The sequence below is a fragment of the Xiphophorus maculatus genome, chromosome 17 (assembly GCF_002775205.1).
Source record: "Xiphophorus maculatus strain JP 163 A chromosome 17, X_maculatus-5.0-male, whole genome shotgun sequence".
Lineage (NCBI taxonomy): Eukaryota > Metazoa > Chordata > Actinopteri > Cyprinodontiformes > Poeciliidae > Xiphophorus > Xiphophorus maculatus.
The window spans coordinates 14,053,375-14,071,145 of NC_036459.1; the positions used below are offsets into that span (position 1 = coordinate 14,053,375).

Below are 17,771 nucleotides of genomic sequence, written 5' to 3' on the forward strand. Positions count from 1 at the left end.
TTTGCCTGAAAGCATTATGGCATCTGTGTGAGCTATAGAGCTGCAACAACGGGGATGTTAAATATTTACTGTTAGTGTGGCAGAGATTAATTATTTCAAGGCGCGCTTTAATGGAGAGGAGTAATCTTCATGACTTTTTGCTCCAAGACCTGGTAGTAAAAGAAAATTGAAAAAAATCTAATGGGAAAAACTAAGAAATTAAAGCATGTACTGTAAGTTGATTTTTATTTTTTTTTCTGATTGCATGTCAGATGTTTTTTTTTTTTCCAGCACATTTGAAACTGTGACATTAAATTTATGTATACAGTCACAACATTAAAATCGGCCTATTTTTTTCTTTCTGTTTGGATAACAACAAAAAAAAAGGCAGCTGATTAATATCTCGAAAGCTTAAATAATTCCTGAGGAGGAAGCTCAAACCATCTCTTCCAATGCACACAGAGCTGAAGTCATAGTCACAGTTTGAAGCTGAATCTATAAACTCTGTTTGCATCTTCCTTTACAAACAGTCATGTATTTTATTATAGTCGAGTGCAAGTTGGGATATTAAAGACCATTTAAAATGAATATTGTTACAATAGCTAAACAAAGATATCTGTTGCTATGGAGAGAAATGATTTGTATAGAAACCAAAACTAAAATACAATATATGGAGGATTGGATGTTTACTAAAAGAGGCATTTGCAATGTCGAGACAAAACAATGAGCGGCAAAGAAGCCAAAGTAAAGAAAATTGTTGAAAAATCTTTAGAAAACCTGGAGAACTCTAGATTAAGACTACTTTAAAGAAAAACAGAAAAATCTGACTCATTAGAAGGATAAAGATATTTTTTAAAACACAAAGCATTGAGATCCGAGTAGCTGTCCTACAAAAGATTCAGCTCAGAAATGAGCCACACACTTCCTCTTGAGAGCACTGTAGCAAAAATCTTTATACTTACTCACCAATTGTTTTGTTTTGTTGCTAATAAATGCTTTTACTACATCTTTCTGAGTCACCATTTATTAATAATAATGAAAAACAACAGGTTAGTTTCTCAGTTTTTTTTTCTTTCAAGAAACTGTGAAAAATGGATTTGACTTATTGAGGAATTCAGCAGGGAAGAAGCCACAAAGCAACATAATGCAAGGTTAATGGATGTGAAACTCACCGTAACTCTCGCCACCTTATAAAAGCCAGAGCACAACACTTTGCATTATTTTTATGCTAATGGGCACCTCTTGTCAGCCTTTTTTCACCCCATGGGGAAAACAGAAGCTTTCTTTGTGTTATTATTATTATTTTTTATTTATTTATTTATTTTTTTTGCTCGTCGCACAGCAAAACACAAATTCAGTATTCGTGTGTGAGCTCGGAAAAACTCACAAAGAGGCGTTTTGATTCTGGTCTCTCTGGAGAGAAAGCCGTACAACAATATTTTCAATAGATTTACATTATTCAGTAAAGGGGAAAAAAAGTAAAATATTACAGAAAGAAATGCTCGGTGTTGGGAGTTTCTGTTTTACATGATGTAAAACAGTGGAAGTTGCTTTAGTTTTTAAACAATAAGCCTGATTTAAATATTAAAAGGAAGGAAAATTATAATTCCTAAGTGTATAAATCATTACTTCTAACTGTAAATAAAGTATTCTCTATCTTGTGAATTGAAATGTGAAATGCAATTCTATACATTTTTTTCATCCACTTTTTCGGTGCATGAAATATTACATACCTGAATTTAAATGGAAGGTATTTCAAAAACACAAAACTGTGTGAAACAGAATGTTTCAAAAACTGACAAAAATATATATTTTCTAAAATTATAATCAAAATCAGGACTTGTGAAAGTGTTTGTGCCCTTTGAATGTTTCTTATTGGTATATGAAGGCATCATGCTTTTCTTCAAGAATGTAATCAAAGCTAATGCAAAGCTGGACGGAGCTAAATAAACCTGTAAGATGTTACAAAAGACTTAAAAATGCGAGTTCATTCTGAAGATAGGACACAGAATTTTAGTTAGAGGCACCATAAAAAAGCTTACTTGTTTTAGATAGAAAAATAAATGAAACTCGTGTTGTAGTTCCTTCTACTTCGTAATTAAAATCAACTTTATGTTCATCCAAGTTGTTCCAACCGTACAATACGTGAAGACGTTCACAAGACGGAACGCTAACGGGGGAACCTGATTACAGGGACCGTTTTATCCTGCGCGCGATTGGTATATAAAATGCAGCATCTGACAAGTGACCCCGCTCCAGTTAGGAGGCTACAGCCTGTAAACCAGCACACCCAAGGAGAAGCATCCCACCTCGGGCTGCGGTCCCCATCTGCCTGCCCTCGCGCCCCGTGACAAGGCCACAGCCCATGGTCATCAGTCTTAAGTCGGTGCAGTGTGTGTTTGTGTGTGTTGGGGGGATGTGTGTGTGTGCGTATGTTAGGGTGCATGTGAGGAAACGAAAACAAATTCCAAAAGGGAAGAAAAGGCAGTGGCAGAATGACCTTACAAATGTGTGGCCCTGTAAAATGTTACAAACTTGCTAACCTTTCTTCAAAAAAATACTTTTTTTTTTTAAATCAAAAAAGCTTAATTTTCTGTGGATTATTTAGATTTAAAGAGATTCAGTGGAAAGATTTTCAAAAGATTAGCAGTATATCAAAAACTCTCAACTAAAATGAGGACGCATTGACTTGCATGCAAGTATTTTGAGGGTAATATTTAAAGGGATGGTATGTGTTGTCCAAGCACAAAGTGAGATTTTAGATCTAGTAATTATGTTAACTTCAGTTGTTAAAAAATTTCAATATATATCAAATATTACTTAAAAGAATTTTTACTTTGTAATTTACTGCCTATAAATTGGGCCTCTGTCTCTTTAAAAAAAATTGCTCCTTCTCAAATTCCGCCTTCAGAAAGTCATCACATCACTCCTCTATTAACCCTTTAACAATGGTTTTACCAGCATTGTACTGAAAAGCAGGTCCTATAATGAGCTCAGCAGGTGCACAGTTCCACCAGGTGTTTGCTAATTGTGGCTGGCTAGTCTGAAGGAGCTGACTGGAGGAGTCATGGGGGAAGATGTGCTCTATAAGGCTTGGAAACTGCAGCTCTGAAGAAGAGCTGCATCTCGAAGGCGGGTCTAGTTCCATCAAGGCGTTTTCCACAGTTGAGTGGTTGCTACGAGAGATGAAAGGATTTCTAAAATATGCATGAAAGAATCCAAGCAACACTCCAGGTATGCTTTGGGTGAGGGAATAACAAAAATTTACCTCAACACTGAAGGTGTGCCAGATTGGTTGCATGCCTGTGTTTTTTCCTGTTACTTTTACTATTTTCTCCTTCAATGAGAGTATCAACAAATATTAAGAAATTTGATGACTAAATGGAGTTACTCTGTGCAGCGTATTATAAATAGAAATGTTTTTTATATGTTATGTTTGTGGGGATATAGTTGCTGTTACAAGGTCACAGCCAAACAGTTACTTAAACTTTAAGTAATAAATAGTTCATATCACATTTGTCGCATTTATTGTTATCAGAAAAGAACCACAAAATAACGTTATAAAACGTTAAGTCCAGACCGCCTATGCCAGTACATTAATTTTAGTAGTAGTAAAACTTTACTTTTCAGTCTTAAATTGAACTGAATTTTGTTGTAGCATCTCATCATACGGTATCCCTACCTCAACAACAATCACACAGACCAGGAGTCTGCTCCTAATGTGACTGTCGTCCCAGCAGCCCACTCAAGTAGGTGATTCTACTCCTGCCTAATACTCTCTCTCGGTCTCTTAACCTCCTAATACGAATCAAGATCAGCTCTTTAGAAACTCGTCAAGTAAAGATGTAAAAGGGCTCGAGAGTATGAAATAGTAGTTACCAGAAAATGTACTTTTAGAAACTAGATTGCAATACGGGACATGAATGGGTAGGGGCATGGAAGACATACAATCGGAGAGAAAACAGGGGACCACAGGAATGAGTGTCTGTGTAACAGGAAGAATAGATAAAGGAAGACAAGAGAGGGAAAGAGAAAGGGATAGACACAGAAAATGAAAGAGCACTTTATTCCACAGAGCTGCAGTTCTTAGGGGATTTCTTTTCTTTTTTTTTTCTTATATCCTGAGCTAGTTCCCTTATCGTGTTGACGACTTATCTCCCATTTTCTCCTCCTCAAGGCAATAAACAGACACAAAGGAGCTAGAGGGGTAGGAAATGCACAACAACAAAAGAGCGACTCTTCGGCACTCCCTCTGTTTTCATTATCAGGTGCGGTGTGAGACTTTTGATGGAGCTCCGGATTATCCTCCGTGTGCTGGATGACCGACGCGAACGGCATCTGAAGCATGAAGGACACCGATCATGTCAGCCAAGGCGAAGGCACATTACAACTGTGAGCAGACCTCAAGGACTCCAGCAGATTAAAACTGATTGAAATTCCATTTGTGGCATTTGACGCAGGTTTATTTATTTATTTTTCCTTCCCCCGTCAGGTTCCTCTCTCCTCCCCGCAGTTTAAATGCCCACCACTGTGAGCCGAGCCTGCCCTCCGAATAAACAAATGAGATTGCATTTGTGGAGGCAGCCGTCTCCACGTTGCATAGCAATGATATCAAGCTGTGGGATTTTGTAATATCAACCAAAACAAATGAGTGTGTGTGTATCAACTCTAACGTATTAAAAAGGCACACACAAGTCCACGGACTCTCAAAATAAAAGACCAAATTCTGACAAGAGCGGAGCTTATGGAGATACAACTACAGAGCAGCATGTTGGGCTAGAATGTATTGAATTTCCACTGTAAGCAGATGATAGTAGGCTTTCAATGTGTGATAATGCCAGAGTTTTGCACATCTCAGTTTTGGTTTTTCAGTGACAGAGTGAAAAGTCTAATATGTTGCCATTTTTGCTTTTTCTGTATTTTGTTTTTTAGTAATAATATTTTAAATGTTTCATAATAAAAGCAGCTAAACATTCAATTCAACTAGAACCTAGAGAGAGAGAGAAAATACACAATTTAAATTTCCAATTACTGCTCTCTGAGAGAAATTGGAACTGACTAAAATTAGATTCGGCATCTCTAATACACAGAGTAAACATTTTGCAATATGCAGCATAAAACATAAAAATGCCTTCTACTGAAAGCAAGTTTAGTCAGATAACTACAATATTAACAATGCCATTATTTGTTAAATAGTTTCCTGTACAAAGCAATTATTTCTGACATACAATTTGGAATGAAAATCCAAACATAAAATTGCAACAGTGGTACACTGGCTGGGAGGAAGTGATGGACATTTAGAAAGAAAAGCTTTTGGTGTCGGAATCAGTACAAATTACTTTGACGTATTTTATTTAACTCAATCTATCTGAATGTGACTAGTATGCCGGGAGCCAGTCATGTCTATCACCTCTATGAAGCCCAACTCATAAATACTACTTGACACTATTTTGAAGCAATAGAAAGAAAGTAAAGTGAGTAACAGTAATTGCATGTGTATTTTATGTAGAGATCCACTGATCCGATGTTAATATCTATATCGGCCGCAATATTGAAAATAAATTCTAGATTGGGTACACTGACAATCTCCCCAACCCACAAGGGCAGATCTATTCAGTTGAATTCTATGCTTTGTTATTAATTTTACATTATATTTAGAATTGCTAATTGCACTTTCTGAACCATTTTAAAGGTTTGTTGAAGTTCATTTTTGCATGTTTCACCAAGGTGGTCAACCTATTGTTTTTGTCAGTTTTAGTTGCTTTATTTTTTTTATTTTATTTTGACTCCTAGTTCCACTGAACAAATTAAGGTTGTTTTTACATGTTTGGCCAAGTTTATGAATCTATTTGTGTATTTAAATGTCCTGTACTGGTGCAGAGTTATCAAATAAATTTGTAATTCAGTACATTTATGTCTGTGTTTATACTTTCCTGTATTGTATTAGTATCGGCCGATAATAAACCTCAGGTATCTGTATCGGTATCCAAATTGGAAAAAAAAAAAGTGTATTGGTGTATCTCTAAACTCTATGTGATTTTATGCTGCTCAAACAGAAAGTAGTCATCTTTTCGTCTGTCTTCCATACAAATTCCCCCCGCTTAGGCAAGAAGTACAGTGATGTGAGGCCAACTGCTCATGTAATAAGCGGGTAAGATCACTCAAACAGAGCGCCAAGGACAAAAAAACACTTTCAATTGGATGTACAACTGAGAAGTCACAGTTGAATAACAGCCAAAACAAGACATCTAAAGCTACAGCTCACTGCTGGTCCATCTTGGTAATAGAGGTATTTACTCTACCCTCACCTGAGCACACGACATCCCCTCCCACCCTGGGTAGAAGCCACATCATGAGAGAGTGACAGCCTATTTAAAAGGCAGTTGAAGTTGAGATTTTATAAGGTGTTGGAAAGTATTTTCTCCCTTACAGATTTCTTCTGATTTAGCTTTTGGGTAGAGTAGCCAAACAATGCCCTCAAGTAAAAGTAGCACAACTTCAACATATTTTTACTTCAGTAAAAGTAATTAGTAGCTGTCCAAGAAATGATTAAAGTAAGAAAGCAGAACAACTCCAACATATTTTTACCCAAAGTTAAAAAGTAGCCACGCAAGAAATTATTCAAGTAAAAGTAAAATAGTAGTTGGTAAAAAGGCAACTCAAGTACTGAATAATATTTGAAAACTACATCAAAAAATGGAACGAAATATAAAGTTATGCAGACATTTTGGTAAAGACCAATATGAAAATAATTTATGTAAGTAACATAATTACAAAATAACTAAAGTAGGCAAAAGAAACAAATTTCCAAATCAATTTCTTAAAACTTGTGAATCTAAACAAAAACTGTGTGTATGTCTGGCGAATTTTTGGTTAGATCAATCTTGTTCTTCATTCACTGAAGTTATTCGCAGTGGGTAAAGTATCCAGGATTTTACTCAAGAATAGTAATACTTCATAATATAATGGCCAAAGTAAAAGTAAAAAGTACAGTGTAATAAAAATACTCCTAAAAGTACTTTTTTTCCAAAAAGGTAAATTTTAATCACTTGATTTGAAGGCAGTCTAAAACTGAAATGTTTACATATTGCGGCTGTACACATCAAGTAAGCCTACCAAAAGGAACCTTAAAATAGGGTCTTGCTTCAGAAGGACTTAAATTAGCCGTTTTTCAAATCAGTATTCAGCCCAGCTAGCCAATTGGATGGCTCATAAGAATGACAACAACAAGAATGAAGAGAATTATTTCCATCTGTGCGGAAACATATTATTACAGTAATGGTGTCACTATTCAAGGAAAAAATAAGCCCATCTGTTAGTGTGGGATTTTGAAACTCCCCTGAAGCGGCTCTAGCAAGTGACTCAGCTGTAAATAGATTTGGTGCAGGTCTTAGTAACATAAAGGCAGCCCTAGTGATCCACTTTGCTCCTACATTGTTGCAGGTTTATCCAACTAAACCCTAAACTAAATAAGTGGAAAAAAAGAGGCCAAACCTTACAGCAGCTGTGTGAAAAACTGTTTACACAGTTGAACATTTGGATACGGCTTCGTTTTTACATGTAATCTCAACATGCTTCAAAGCCAACACATTTCTCCGCTCCAGTCAAACACGCCTCGGGAGTAGCATGCTCATGTTTGAGTAATTTTCACTCAAGTGAAACTACATGCTGCATGGAACTACTCAAACACTAAGTGAGCCCTTAAAACAAAGCAAGCAAAGCCAGAATCTCACCCCCGACATTCTCCCCTCCACCCAACCAACCAACTCCTGGCTCCTACCGTCCACACAGGCAGGTCTGGCTCTTGTAGTTCCGGCGATCTGGCCCTTCTTACAGGCGCAGCGGGCCGTCTGCCTGGCGATGGTCCGTCGTGGTTGGCTGCTGTCCTTGTTCAACGTCACAATCTCACATGTCCCCGCTGCCAGCTGGCCTGGAAATGACATTGCACCACAGCATGGGAGGTCAGAGAGATGCAATCATAAACAGGACAGAATAAACTAGCCTGTTTACTCTGTTAAAACCTCCATTTTGATTCATGTGAGTCCAGGAAGCCCTGGTATTTACCTCCAACTCTACTACAGCTCAGGGAGGAAAGGCGGAAACTTCATAATCTTAAACAATCATAGAGAATGTTAGAAATCTCCACACCCTGGTTAAGTGTAATCTACATAGTATATTTTTTAACTTAAAATCGAACAAATCTCTAAAAGAAGTGTCCAAAAAAAGTTAATTAACCCTGTAGCCTCAGTGTGCAGAATAGGAATACAAGTCATCAATTAATGATTTAATCTAAAGTTGATAGTTCTTATTCTGTGACTAGCGATTAATTGATAAGCGGCCACTTTCCTTTAAGTTTTCTTTAGTATCAAAAGAACCAACAGTCTTCCCATTACATAAAGGGCTGCATTTTGAATATACTGAATTTAAAAAATATATATTTAAACTTTTTTGTCAAGCTGCGTTACATACTGACTGAATGAAAAGAAAATTATGCTTTTCTCACATTATAAAACTTAAACAGATCCTCAAAAATCAACCGTGCTTATTAACCCTCTATGGCATGACTTTTCATTTTTTGGGGAAAAAATATTTTTCTGTATTCTTTGGGCGCTTGGTGGTCCCTAATTACATATCAATCATACAATTGGACCCCGACACCTCCCGGAACCAGATTTGGGTTTGTTGCCTCAGGGCAACTTTGTGCTACCAGGGGTCTGGAACACCAAGGTTTTCTACAGTGATTTTGAGAAATGAAATACAAATCAAACAAAAACTAAATTCATAAAAAAAACTTTTTTTGACAAAAATAAATCAAACACGGTGCCAACTCACCGAATATAAAATAAACAACCAACATTCATTAATGAATGCTACATTTAAGCAAATTACTAAAACGAGCATTTGTGTGTTTGTACGCGTGTATGTTTGGCGGAGTTAGAATCACTAAGGATGTTGCCATCAGTCTTTTCCCCTATTATATGTAACACATCAGGAAGGAATTGCTCGTTGATGTGAAAAAGAGTGTATATCACATTTCTGGTACTTGATCATGGACATACCTGCGAATCACCATCTGTTTATCTATGGGTTGTAGCAACCAGATTCACATCAGTGACCATAGTTAGGGCTGCAGGTTCCTTTAAGAGTTTGGAATTCTGATTCTTTGGTAGAATTTGAGCCAAGCAAAGGACAACATTTCCACCAGCTCCCATGTCAGGTAGATTTGGTGGTTGCACGACTCGCCCTGTGTAGTTTTAAAGTTGTAAAGAACACTATCTGCACCAGCCGTATGAAGTACCCTGCAGCCCCATATTTTTGGTTTTGGCAGGTATAGTCTTTGCCTGCCTTGGAATAGGGCCATTTATTCATTGATGACCAGCTTATCACCCTTTGGGACTGAAGTTAGTTTTGAGGATAAACAAACAATGAAATAATGGTTGTACAGCGGATCCCCATATTTTCATCGAGAATAACCCCAACTTATGAACCATGCAATGTCCATGAAATGATCTTGCATCCATCTCCTGTTGCTGTCATTAATAAAATTTAAAAAATTGGCTTCATAATTATTTTGTAATCAACTGCACATGAACGCACTACAATAATATTGTCTGAACAAAAGGGTCCCAACTGCATGTTGCCCTGAGGCAACAAACAAAAAAAAAAACACAGTTTTAGCATATAAATTATATAAAAAATTTGTCTTGAAATGATCTACAATGCTTCTTTACATACTCACAGACATGAAAATATTTGTAGTTAGTTACTCAAAATTTAAACATGAAGAAAAGTTATCTATGACTTACAAGTAGGAGGCAAGGTGTAGCATGCAACACTCCTTCATAAAAAAATGCCCCTCTTCCCATACATACATACATGCATTCATAAATAAATAAAATAAAGGAGCAACGTGAGGTACAGATATGTGGTTTGTTGCCTAAGGGCAAAGCCATGCTATCCAGGGCCGATTTGTCAGCGTTTCCCCCTCTTTTTCCGTCATTACATTCTCACCTTCGCAGCACTTCGCTAATTTTTGGAATGAGAAGTTGACACTGCTCCGTCACGCAGCACGGCTGAAAGAGCGCTAATAAGGTGAAACGTAAATAGTTTCATGTCGAGTGTTTATATGTCAAGACAGAACAGCATAAAGAACGTCTTGTATCTCATACCGGTCTCTTGTTTACGTCGTTTGTCTTTCCCGTTCTGGGACCCGCCGCCATCTTTAATTCTGCATTAACCGGTTCTGCTTAAGCTGTCAACTGATTCCGTCAGCGGCGCCCTCTGCAGGATGGCGGTCAAACTACAACATTAGAAGAAGGTCGAAGAGGACGGCATCTGTTAAACTAATTTTTATTTAATAAATCATTAATCGACTATTAGTCGTAAATCAATCAATTGTTTGCTTCCTTAGTGCAGACTCATTAACTAATAATTAGATTAAGCCTCTTTTGATTACATTTTAGCACCAGCCATTAATTATAATAAATATGATGACCTTGATATAAAGTACAGCCTAGTTGGATTTTCTTGACTTTCAATTAGATAAAGAAACAGAGAGATTACAAATAATCAAAAGGATATCATTATAATAAAGATACCACTGTTGAACTGTGTTTTCCAGTCGTATGCATTAAGGAGATTAAAAGACAAAGAACAAGTTCAAACAACAATTCCATACCTAACTAAAATCTCCAGAACTTTGTAGAATGATGTTCAGAAACCCACAGAAACTTTGAGGCAGTATTCCTAAAGATAAGTCTGGCACAAATTCAGCACTGCACATAGCTGATTTTCTTCAAGTGAAGTGGGACAATTTGTATGGATCCAAAATATTTAGTGGTTCGCCAGTCAGCTAAAGTTTGAGGGAATTCCCTTTTCAGTTTCAAAGTGAGTCCATGCTTACATTCACGTTAACATAAAGACAAATTAATATGAAAATTTTTAAAAAATGAAAGAACAATAGTTTAGCCACTGTGCTGAACTAAATTTGATGACAAAAACACTGTGGGCTCGGTTACCTGTATCTATTCATTATGGAAATACCTCACTTCTTCCGGGAGAGAGTAGAGATTTTTTTAAAACAATAATGTTTTTGAAAATAAGAGACTCTGTAAATGAATGTGAACTCTGCCACAAAAAATAGGAGAATTATTCATTTTAAAAACAACTAGTTTAGGGAACCACATCATGTATGGGTGTATTTTACAAATTAGAAATGCAGACTTTTTTTTTCCAGATACAAAGTTTTCTGTTGAGCTTAAAGTATGAAATCATAGCACAACAAGCAGGTTAAAACTTTAAAGAGTCCAGATTAAATCCTTTCTCTTCTATTGCTAGTTTAAGAGACTTGAACCACTTGGCTAAGTTGTTTAGAAGCCAACAGAGAAACTCACAAAAGTTGCTTCGCACTTGAAAACACATCTAAAGACAGTAATAGAAAAAAAATGCTTTCCATTTCCAGGGACCCAAACACGGCCTATAAGCTGTTTCCCATAAAAGGCCGCCTCCAATCAGCACACCTATTTCCAGGTAATGTACCCATTACCCATGAAAAGAAACGCATGAATACTGATGAAGTTTGTAATTGCTGCCAAGACCCACCATCTTGCCCACACGCATATTTCCATGTATTCAATCAGGCGACCTTTGACCTTGTAGCCGGGCCCTTGCTGCTCACAAATTAACCTTTGTCTGTGTGTGGAGGCCCCTGGGTGCAATTCCAGAGAGGCTTATCAGGACCTAATTGTGATTGGCAAGAGGATGGAAACTGTGATTAAATCTGGACTTTAGTCCCCGACACTTTGGTGGCTAGCTTAATGAACTGAGCTGTGAGGGGTCACTCCCAGGGTAATGGGGATCTATCAGGATTCATCCACACAGGTAGCTGTGGCCATCGCGGTCACAGGCTAAGAACCGAGCAGTAGAAATGTAGTGATTTATTTTTTATATTTACTTGCATCTCACCAATACAGAGAAAACTTGTGTCTCAGCATTTGAAAAAATCAGAGGAAGGAATTTAATTAAAAACATGTAGATTTAGAGGCGTGCTGCGGTGGCGTAGGGGATAGCGCGACCCACATTTGGAGGCCTTGAGTCCTCAACGCGGCCGTCGCGGGTTCGATTCCCGGACCCGGCGATATTTACCGCATGTCTTCCCCCTTTCCTGTCAGCCTACTTTCATATAAGGGACACTAGAGCCCACAAAAGACCCCCTGGAGGGGAGGAAAAAATAAATAAAAAAACATGTAGATTAGTAGGACAAACATGAAAAATACCAATAGACATACTCCAACAAAACTCAGATTAGTTACTTTTTATGATGTCATAAAAATGATGTCAGAATGTAAAACCTTGGGGAGGCAGTAGTTGTTGTTTGTTTTTTGAGTATTTAAGAATAAATACAAAAAGCTTGACATTTTATTCACTAGGTAAACACACTACATCTGAACTGAGTTTGATTCATTTCATAAAAAAGTCTAGGAAGAATTTTTAAGTTTGATTTTACAGGATAAGTCCACATGTTTTACCAAAATGTATCTAGATAACTATGAACTGCTAATTAGTGGTTTAAAAGAACGGCATGTTTATTGGTACAAAATGTAAGCAGGTTAGGTTAAAAACAGCAACGTTCGTGTGAAACTGGCAATGGGTTAATTCAGAACAAATCCATCTTCTGATGTTTTCAACAATGTGAACTCTATCAATGCAGATTATGTGATTACATTTTTGACTGAGCTTTTATTTTCACGATTAAAGGTTTCACGATGAAAGAACAAACTTGAAAAGTGGCTAAATGTACTTTTTTTTTTTTTAAAAAAAAACCTCGTTTCAAATAATTATTTATATGAATATTTTCGAAGACAATAAAGACAATCACGCCAAGATTTTTTTTTTGACACTCGGTGCCTTTTTGTAAATTTCAGACTCAATTTTAGATTATAAAATCTTTAGTGGTACAAAAAAATAAAGCAGCTTTATGAATTATTCAAACTTCAAAACACTAAGAACATATCCAACATTGGCAAAACATAGTACAGCTTGAAAAAAGAGCTAATTCTGCTGCAAAATGTAGTCAAGCTACTAGAAATCTTAACATTTCTCTATATGTATTTGTAGCTGCAAATGAAATATATCTTCATGTTCTGTCGTTAATACCGAATAAGTTGCCGAATTAGCTATATTAGCGTCTAAATCTCTGTGCAAATGGCCCAAACGGAGGCTTCTTGTTCCTGCTTTCTGTCTCTGGATCCCATCCACTGCGACAAAGTCGACAGACTGTTTGAATGTCTTATGTAATCTCACAGATCGTGTGTTGCTGACGCACCATGTGTGAAGTCAACAGGCTCAAAGACTTTGGCTGATTAGAGACCGCAATTCTCGGTTGTTCTGCTATCTCGAGTTGTTGGAGCTCATTAATAGACTCCATTTTATCAAACACTGGCCTTGTTTTCTGCTGCCACAGACGTAACTACCCGACAACGGCATTCGCTTCTTTTTCATGTTGCTGGATAGCCAGGCAGTCTTTTACACGGAGATGGTAATTAAGCTAATTTTAAACTCACTAAAAAGCAAAGGAGAAAAAAAAGTCGGTCTGAGCTGTCGCCTTGCTGCTTGGACCTTTTTTTTTTGGAATGAACAGCAATTAAATTTCAAATTAATAATAAAAAGTGATCTAAATTTAAGCCAGTTGACGTTTGTTGTTGTTTTATTACCTTGGGATGTTGAAGTAATTCTAATCGCAAACAAAAAATGAAATTTGAACAAATGCGAAACAAAACTGTATATATTTTATGGATTGTACAGCCGTGGAGTCCAATTTTTTTATTTTCCACTGCTAGGGTCAAAATTAAGTTGAGAGAACTTAAGGGCCACATTTCTTTTAAATTAAAACTGACAAGACATTTGTTGTTTTTATCTTTAAAAAAAAAAAAAAGACCATATTTTAATAAAGCAAAGTTGTCTGAATTTTATAGAAAAGGATTCTGAGAATTATAAACTTGTTCTTGCTCAGTTGCAACCTTAAATGACAGGTAAGTATCAATCAATAAAAACAGAAACATTGTTAATGAAAGAAAAATACTTTGTGTTGTGCTTAAATAAATGCTTAAGATATTATTTAATTGTAGATTCTCTCCATTCTTAAATTGTGGACTTATAGAACCAAATAAAATCATCCCAGGGGGAAACAAACGGGACGTTGGACAGCCCTGCTTTACTCCACCCCATTGTGTTTATGTGTGACATTTGAAATATGCTGTACAAAAAGAAATGTTATAATTAGCATTAAACAGAAGAGCTCCAACATATCTACACTTAGTTTATGAATTTCATGTTGCATTTCTTAAATCATCCATACCAAAACATGAGTCATAAGAAAATGTTCATCTTCTCAAATACTCTCGATGTTACAGAACAGTATGACTCGGTTGGGTTCCATCTGATTTATTCTTCTTGTAGACTTTTTTTTGTTGTTATTCTCTCCGGTTTGGGATGTGTAGCTGGGAGGCGTTTTGCTCTGCTTTTACTTTTCGGCATGTGTTATGATGCGTAACCTTGGCAACAAGGTGTATTAAAACTGGGAGCTGACTGGCATCCTGAAACATGACCCCCAAAAATTGCAGCAATAAATACATTTCAAGGAGAGAAAATCTTAATGAAAGGCTTTTGGTAACGATGGATACATTTTTAAAAAGTTATTACAGTTCTTATTCATCCAGTTTCATTTCATCTCCTGCAACTTATTAGCCATTAAGCAGATTTCCATTTCCATGATATGTAGACCAAAAAAAAAGGAAGTTCATTCCAGATTCAGTTGTGTTATTCCACAGAGTCCTCCGTTTCGGTTAAAATACTCAATGTAACTGTTCAATTCTTTATATTTGAAGGGGGAATTATAAATATTTAAGAAAGACTTCATAGGGGAAGTGCACAATTGAGTGCAGGCACACATGTCTACAACGTATTCCCCTGTTTCAGCATGAGTAAGAACTTCAAGATGGGCTCGTCTTTGTATCCCAGTAATCTGAGAATTGACTCGCTCCTTCTTTTTTTTTTTTTTTTAAGTACAAATTGCTCCGAGCGTCCCCGTGGCGCAGCCTCCAGAGCGCAGCGCAAAAGGGGGGCCGCATGCATGCCGAGACTGATATCACGCAAAAAAAAAAAAAAAAGAGGCCAGAACGCAAAAAAATAAACATTAAAAAGGGGGGCGGAAGTGAAACCAGCAGTCGTCCTTCAACCGAAACGGCGAAAGAATATAACCCGAAAAGAGGCCGACCAGATGAAACGTAGCACCAGATTTCTACTAAATTAAAATTGTTTAGTGGCTGTTTACTGCCACTTTTTATTCATGTAAAGTAGCAGGATGTCATCCAATTTATCCACAGCCATCTCATGAATAATTTGGATCGTGAAGACGGATTGAGGGAGGGGCGGAAACAAGGAAGGAAAAAAAAAAAAAAAAAGTAATCCTGCTTTCTGGAATAGCCTCATGAATCATGGGAAAAATCTACAACTGGCAGGAGTCCTCAAAGTAACCCAAAGCTTGTGCGAGCGGCGCCATGATTTATCATCACCCTTATCGTCTTCTGTTGTTGAGCAGTTGTCAGCTTGGCTGGCCAAATGGCTGATTAAAATGTATGTGTGGCCACCCTAGAGTGAAATGAAAGCTCCGACTGTGGCAGAAGATAGATTCATGTGGCAGAGCATATGGCCTAATACAATGTAATGTTATTGACATGCTCCTGTGCTTTATTATTCCTTCTCCTGTTCCTCGGCGCTGTTGCTGCTCTGCACTACGCGGGAGATTCGGAAGAACATCCAACAAAGTGACATCTTCCCCCACCCCCATCCGCTTCTCGTACGTTTTGCCCGAATATTTTCAATTTTAAATGACGCAACGTATCTGATTTTGCAGCCTAATGCGGCCAAATGCAAACAGAATCGGGCTGTTTGAGTCCTAATCTGCTGATTTAAACGCTCGCACGCCGGTGAGGTGTGCGCTGCAGACTTGGCAGGAAAGGTAAGTGGGATTTTTTTTTTAAAATATGTACTTTGAACATCTGCGGCGTGCCAGAGTCATGCTGGGGCGGCACGCTGAGCAACACGGGAAGGAGCAATTTCCAAAATTATTTCCGAGCGTCCTCCCGTATCCGACACAAAGGTGCTGCGTGACGTGGAAACTGCTGCGGCGTGGTTGAGAGAGAAAAACTGTTTAATTATTCCTCATCTTACAGCGATAGTCTTGAGAGGACAAACAAGAAACTGGAAGACATTTTAAATGTCCAAAATAAAACACAAACACCAGAAACAATAAATAAAAATGAACTTAAAGCCACACACAAGCGAAAACATCAATAAAATCTACTATGAAGTCTCTGTAAACAGAATTACTCTTCACAATGCAAATTATAAAGCTGATTTGAATTTATCATGCAATTTGTTGATTAGTTACTTATTGTGACAGGCTCATATGGTTGTTTTTTAAAAATAGATACAAAAAATAGTTAGGTTTTTGCTGAAAACAAGACCCATCATAAAAGAAGCGTGTTGACATCATATTAATGTGTTGCAACATTATTTGTCGGAAAGCAAACCAGAGTTTGCAGAAAACCTCTGGTCACTTTTCATAAATCCATGATGGCATTTCCAGCTCACTGTAAACATAAATCAGAGACCAGAGCCGTGACACCAGCTGTATCTACAGTAAACAGTCCCTTCCGGAGAAAAACAGAAGTGGCATTTAATGTCTCAGTTAATTCTTCTCACGGTAATAAACTATTTGGAAAAAAAAAGCTTTCAAACTTAACAGTTCGCTTTGAGTGAGAGCGATACCACACACACAGTCTGAGAGAATACATGAAATATTGACAGATTCGCATGTTAAACTGTAGTGGCGCATACATTTAATGCCCTCCAGGATTATTGTCGCCTTCAAGAAAAATCCTTAATGTTATCCGATCTTTAATTTGAATAAACTTATTCAATGGGGGGGAAAAAAAATCAATTGTAAAGAAGTAATTAAAAAATATATATATTACCAGTGCAACAAGTAGGCACCATTTGGTAACAGACATTTTTAAAATAGAGTTCTAGTTTATTTAATTGTTTCCAAAGTTTTAATTAGTCAATAAACTCCCATTCCCTGGAGTATAAATATGACATGATACAGAACTTGGTTTCTTTGAGCACTTCTTCAAAATGGGAGAGACAAGAGAGCAAGCTATTTAAGTAAAATGTCGAGTTGAGTGTCAAACGTCAACAGGAAAGCAGTCGCTGCCCAAAACATATACGCATGTCTGCAGTCGGAACAATGGAAAAGCTGAAAATATCTGGAACTGAGAAAAACAATACTGGATGAGGATCAGAGCACAGTAAGTTTGTGTCACAAGATCCCGTCATACAAGACCTCACAATATATGTTTATAAAAAAAAGCAAATCACAATATTCCTCTTTGAAATGATTGCCATCTTGTGATCGCAAGTTGCGGTCAATATGGCTTCCTTTAAAGAGACTCTTCATATATTATTCCTTAGTATATTCAAGGAGGGTCAATTGCTGTGGAAGGACCAAGCTAAGATGCAAGCATTCAACCTGTGAAAGTTTAATACAACCAAGCCCGGCTAAAACACTGCACGCTGAAATAAGACATACAGATTTGTGTGTCGTTTACACAATGCAGCATTAGGTCAAGGAGAACCCACATGACTCATGTAGTTATGAGTGGCTGTCGCAAAATAGGGACTACTGCAAAGTCAGCGCATAAGTCATTCAAGTTTAGTTTTTTTTTTACACA

The 17,771-nt window shown here is 37.1% G+C and overlaps 1 protein-coding gene across 2 annotated transcripts in view; it reads right to left on the reverse strand.

The window, feature by feature from the left end:
• fam19a5 (family with sequence similarity 19 member A5, C-C motif chemokine like) overlaps window positions 1-17,771 on the reverse strand; it is a 154,500-nt gene that overhangs the window by 53,534 nt on the left and 83,195 nt on the right. For both annotated transcript variants that reach the window (XM_023349797.1, XM_023349798.1), the window contains exon 2: window positions 7,760-7,909. In XM_023349797.1, the coding sequence (XP_023205565.1) occupies window positions 7,760-7,909 (150 nt within the window). The remainder of the gene's footprint in view (window positions 1-7,759; window positions 7,910-17,771) is intronic.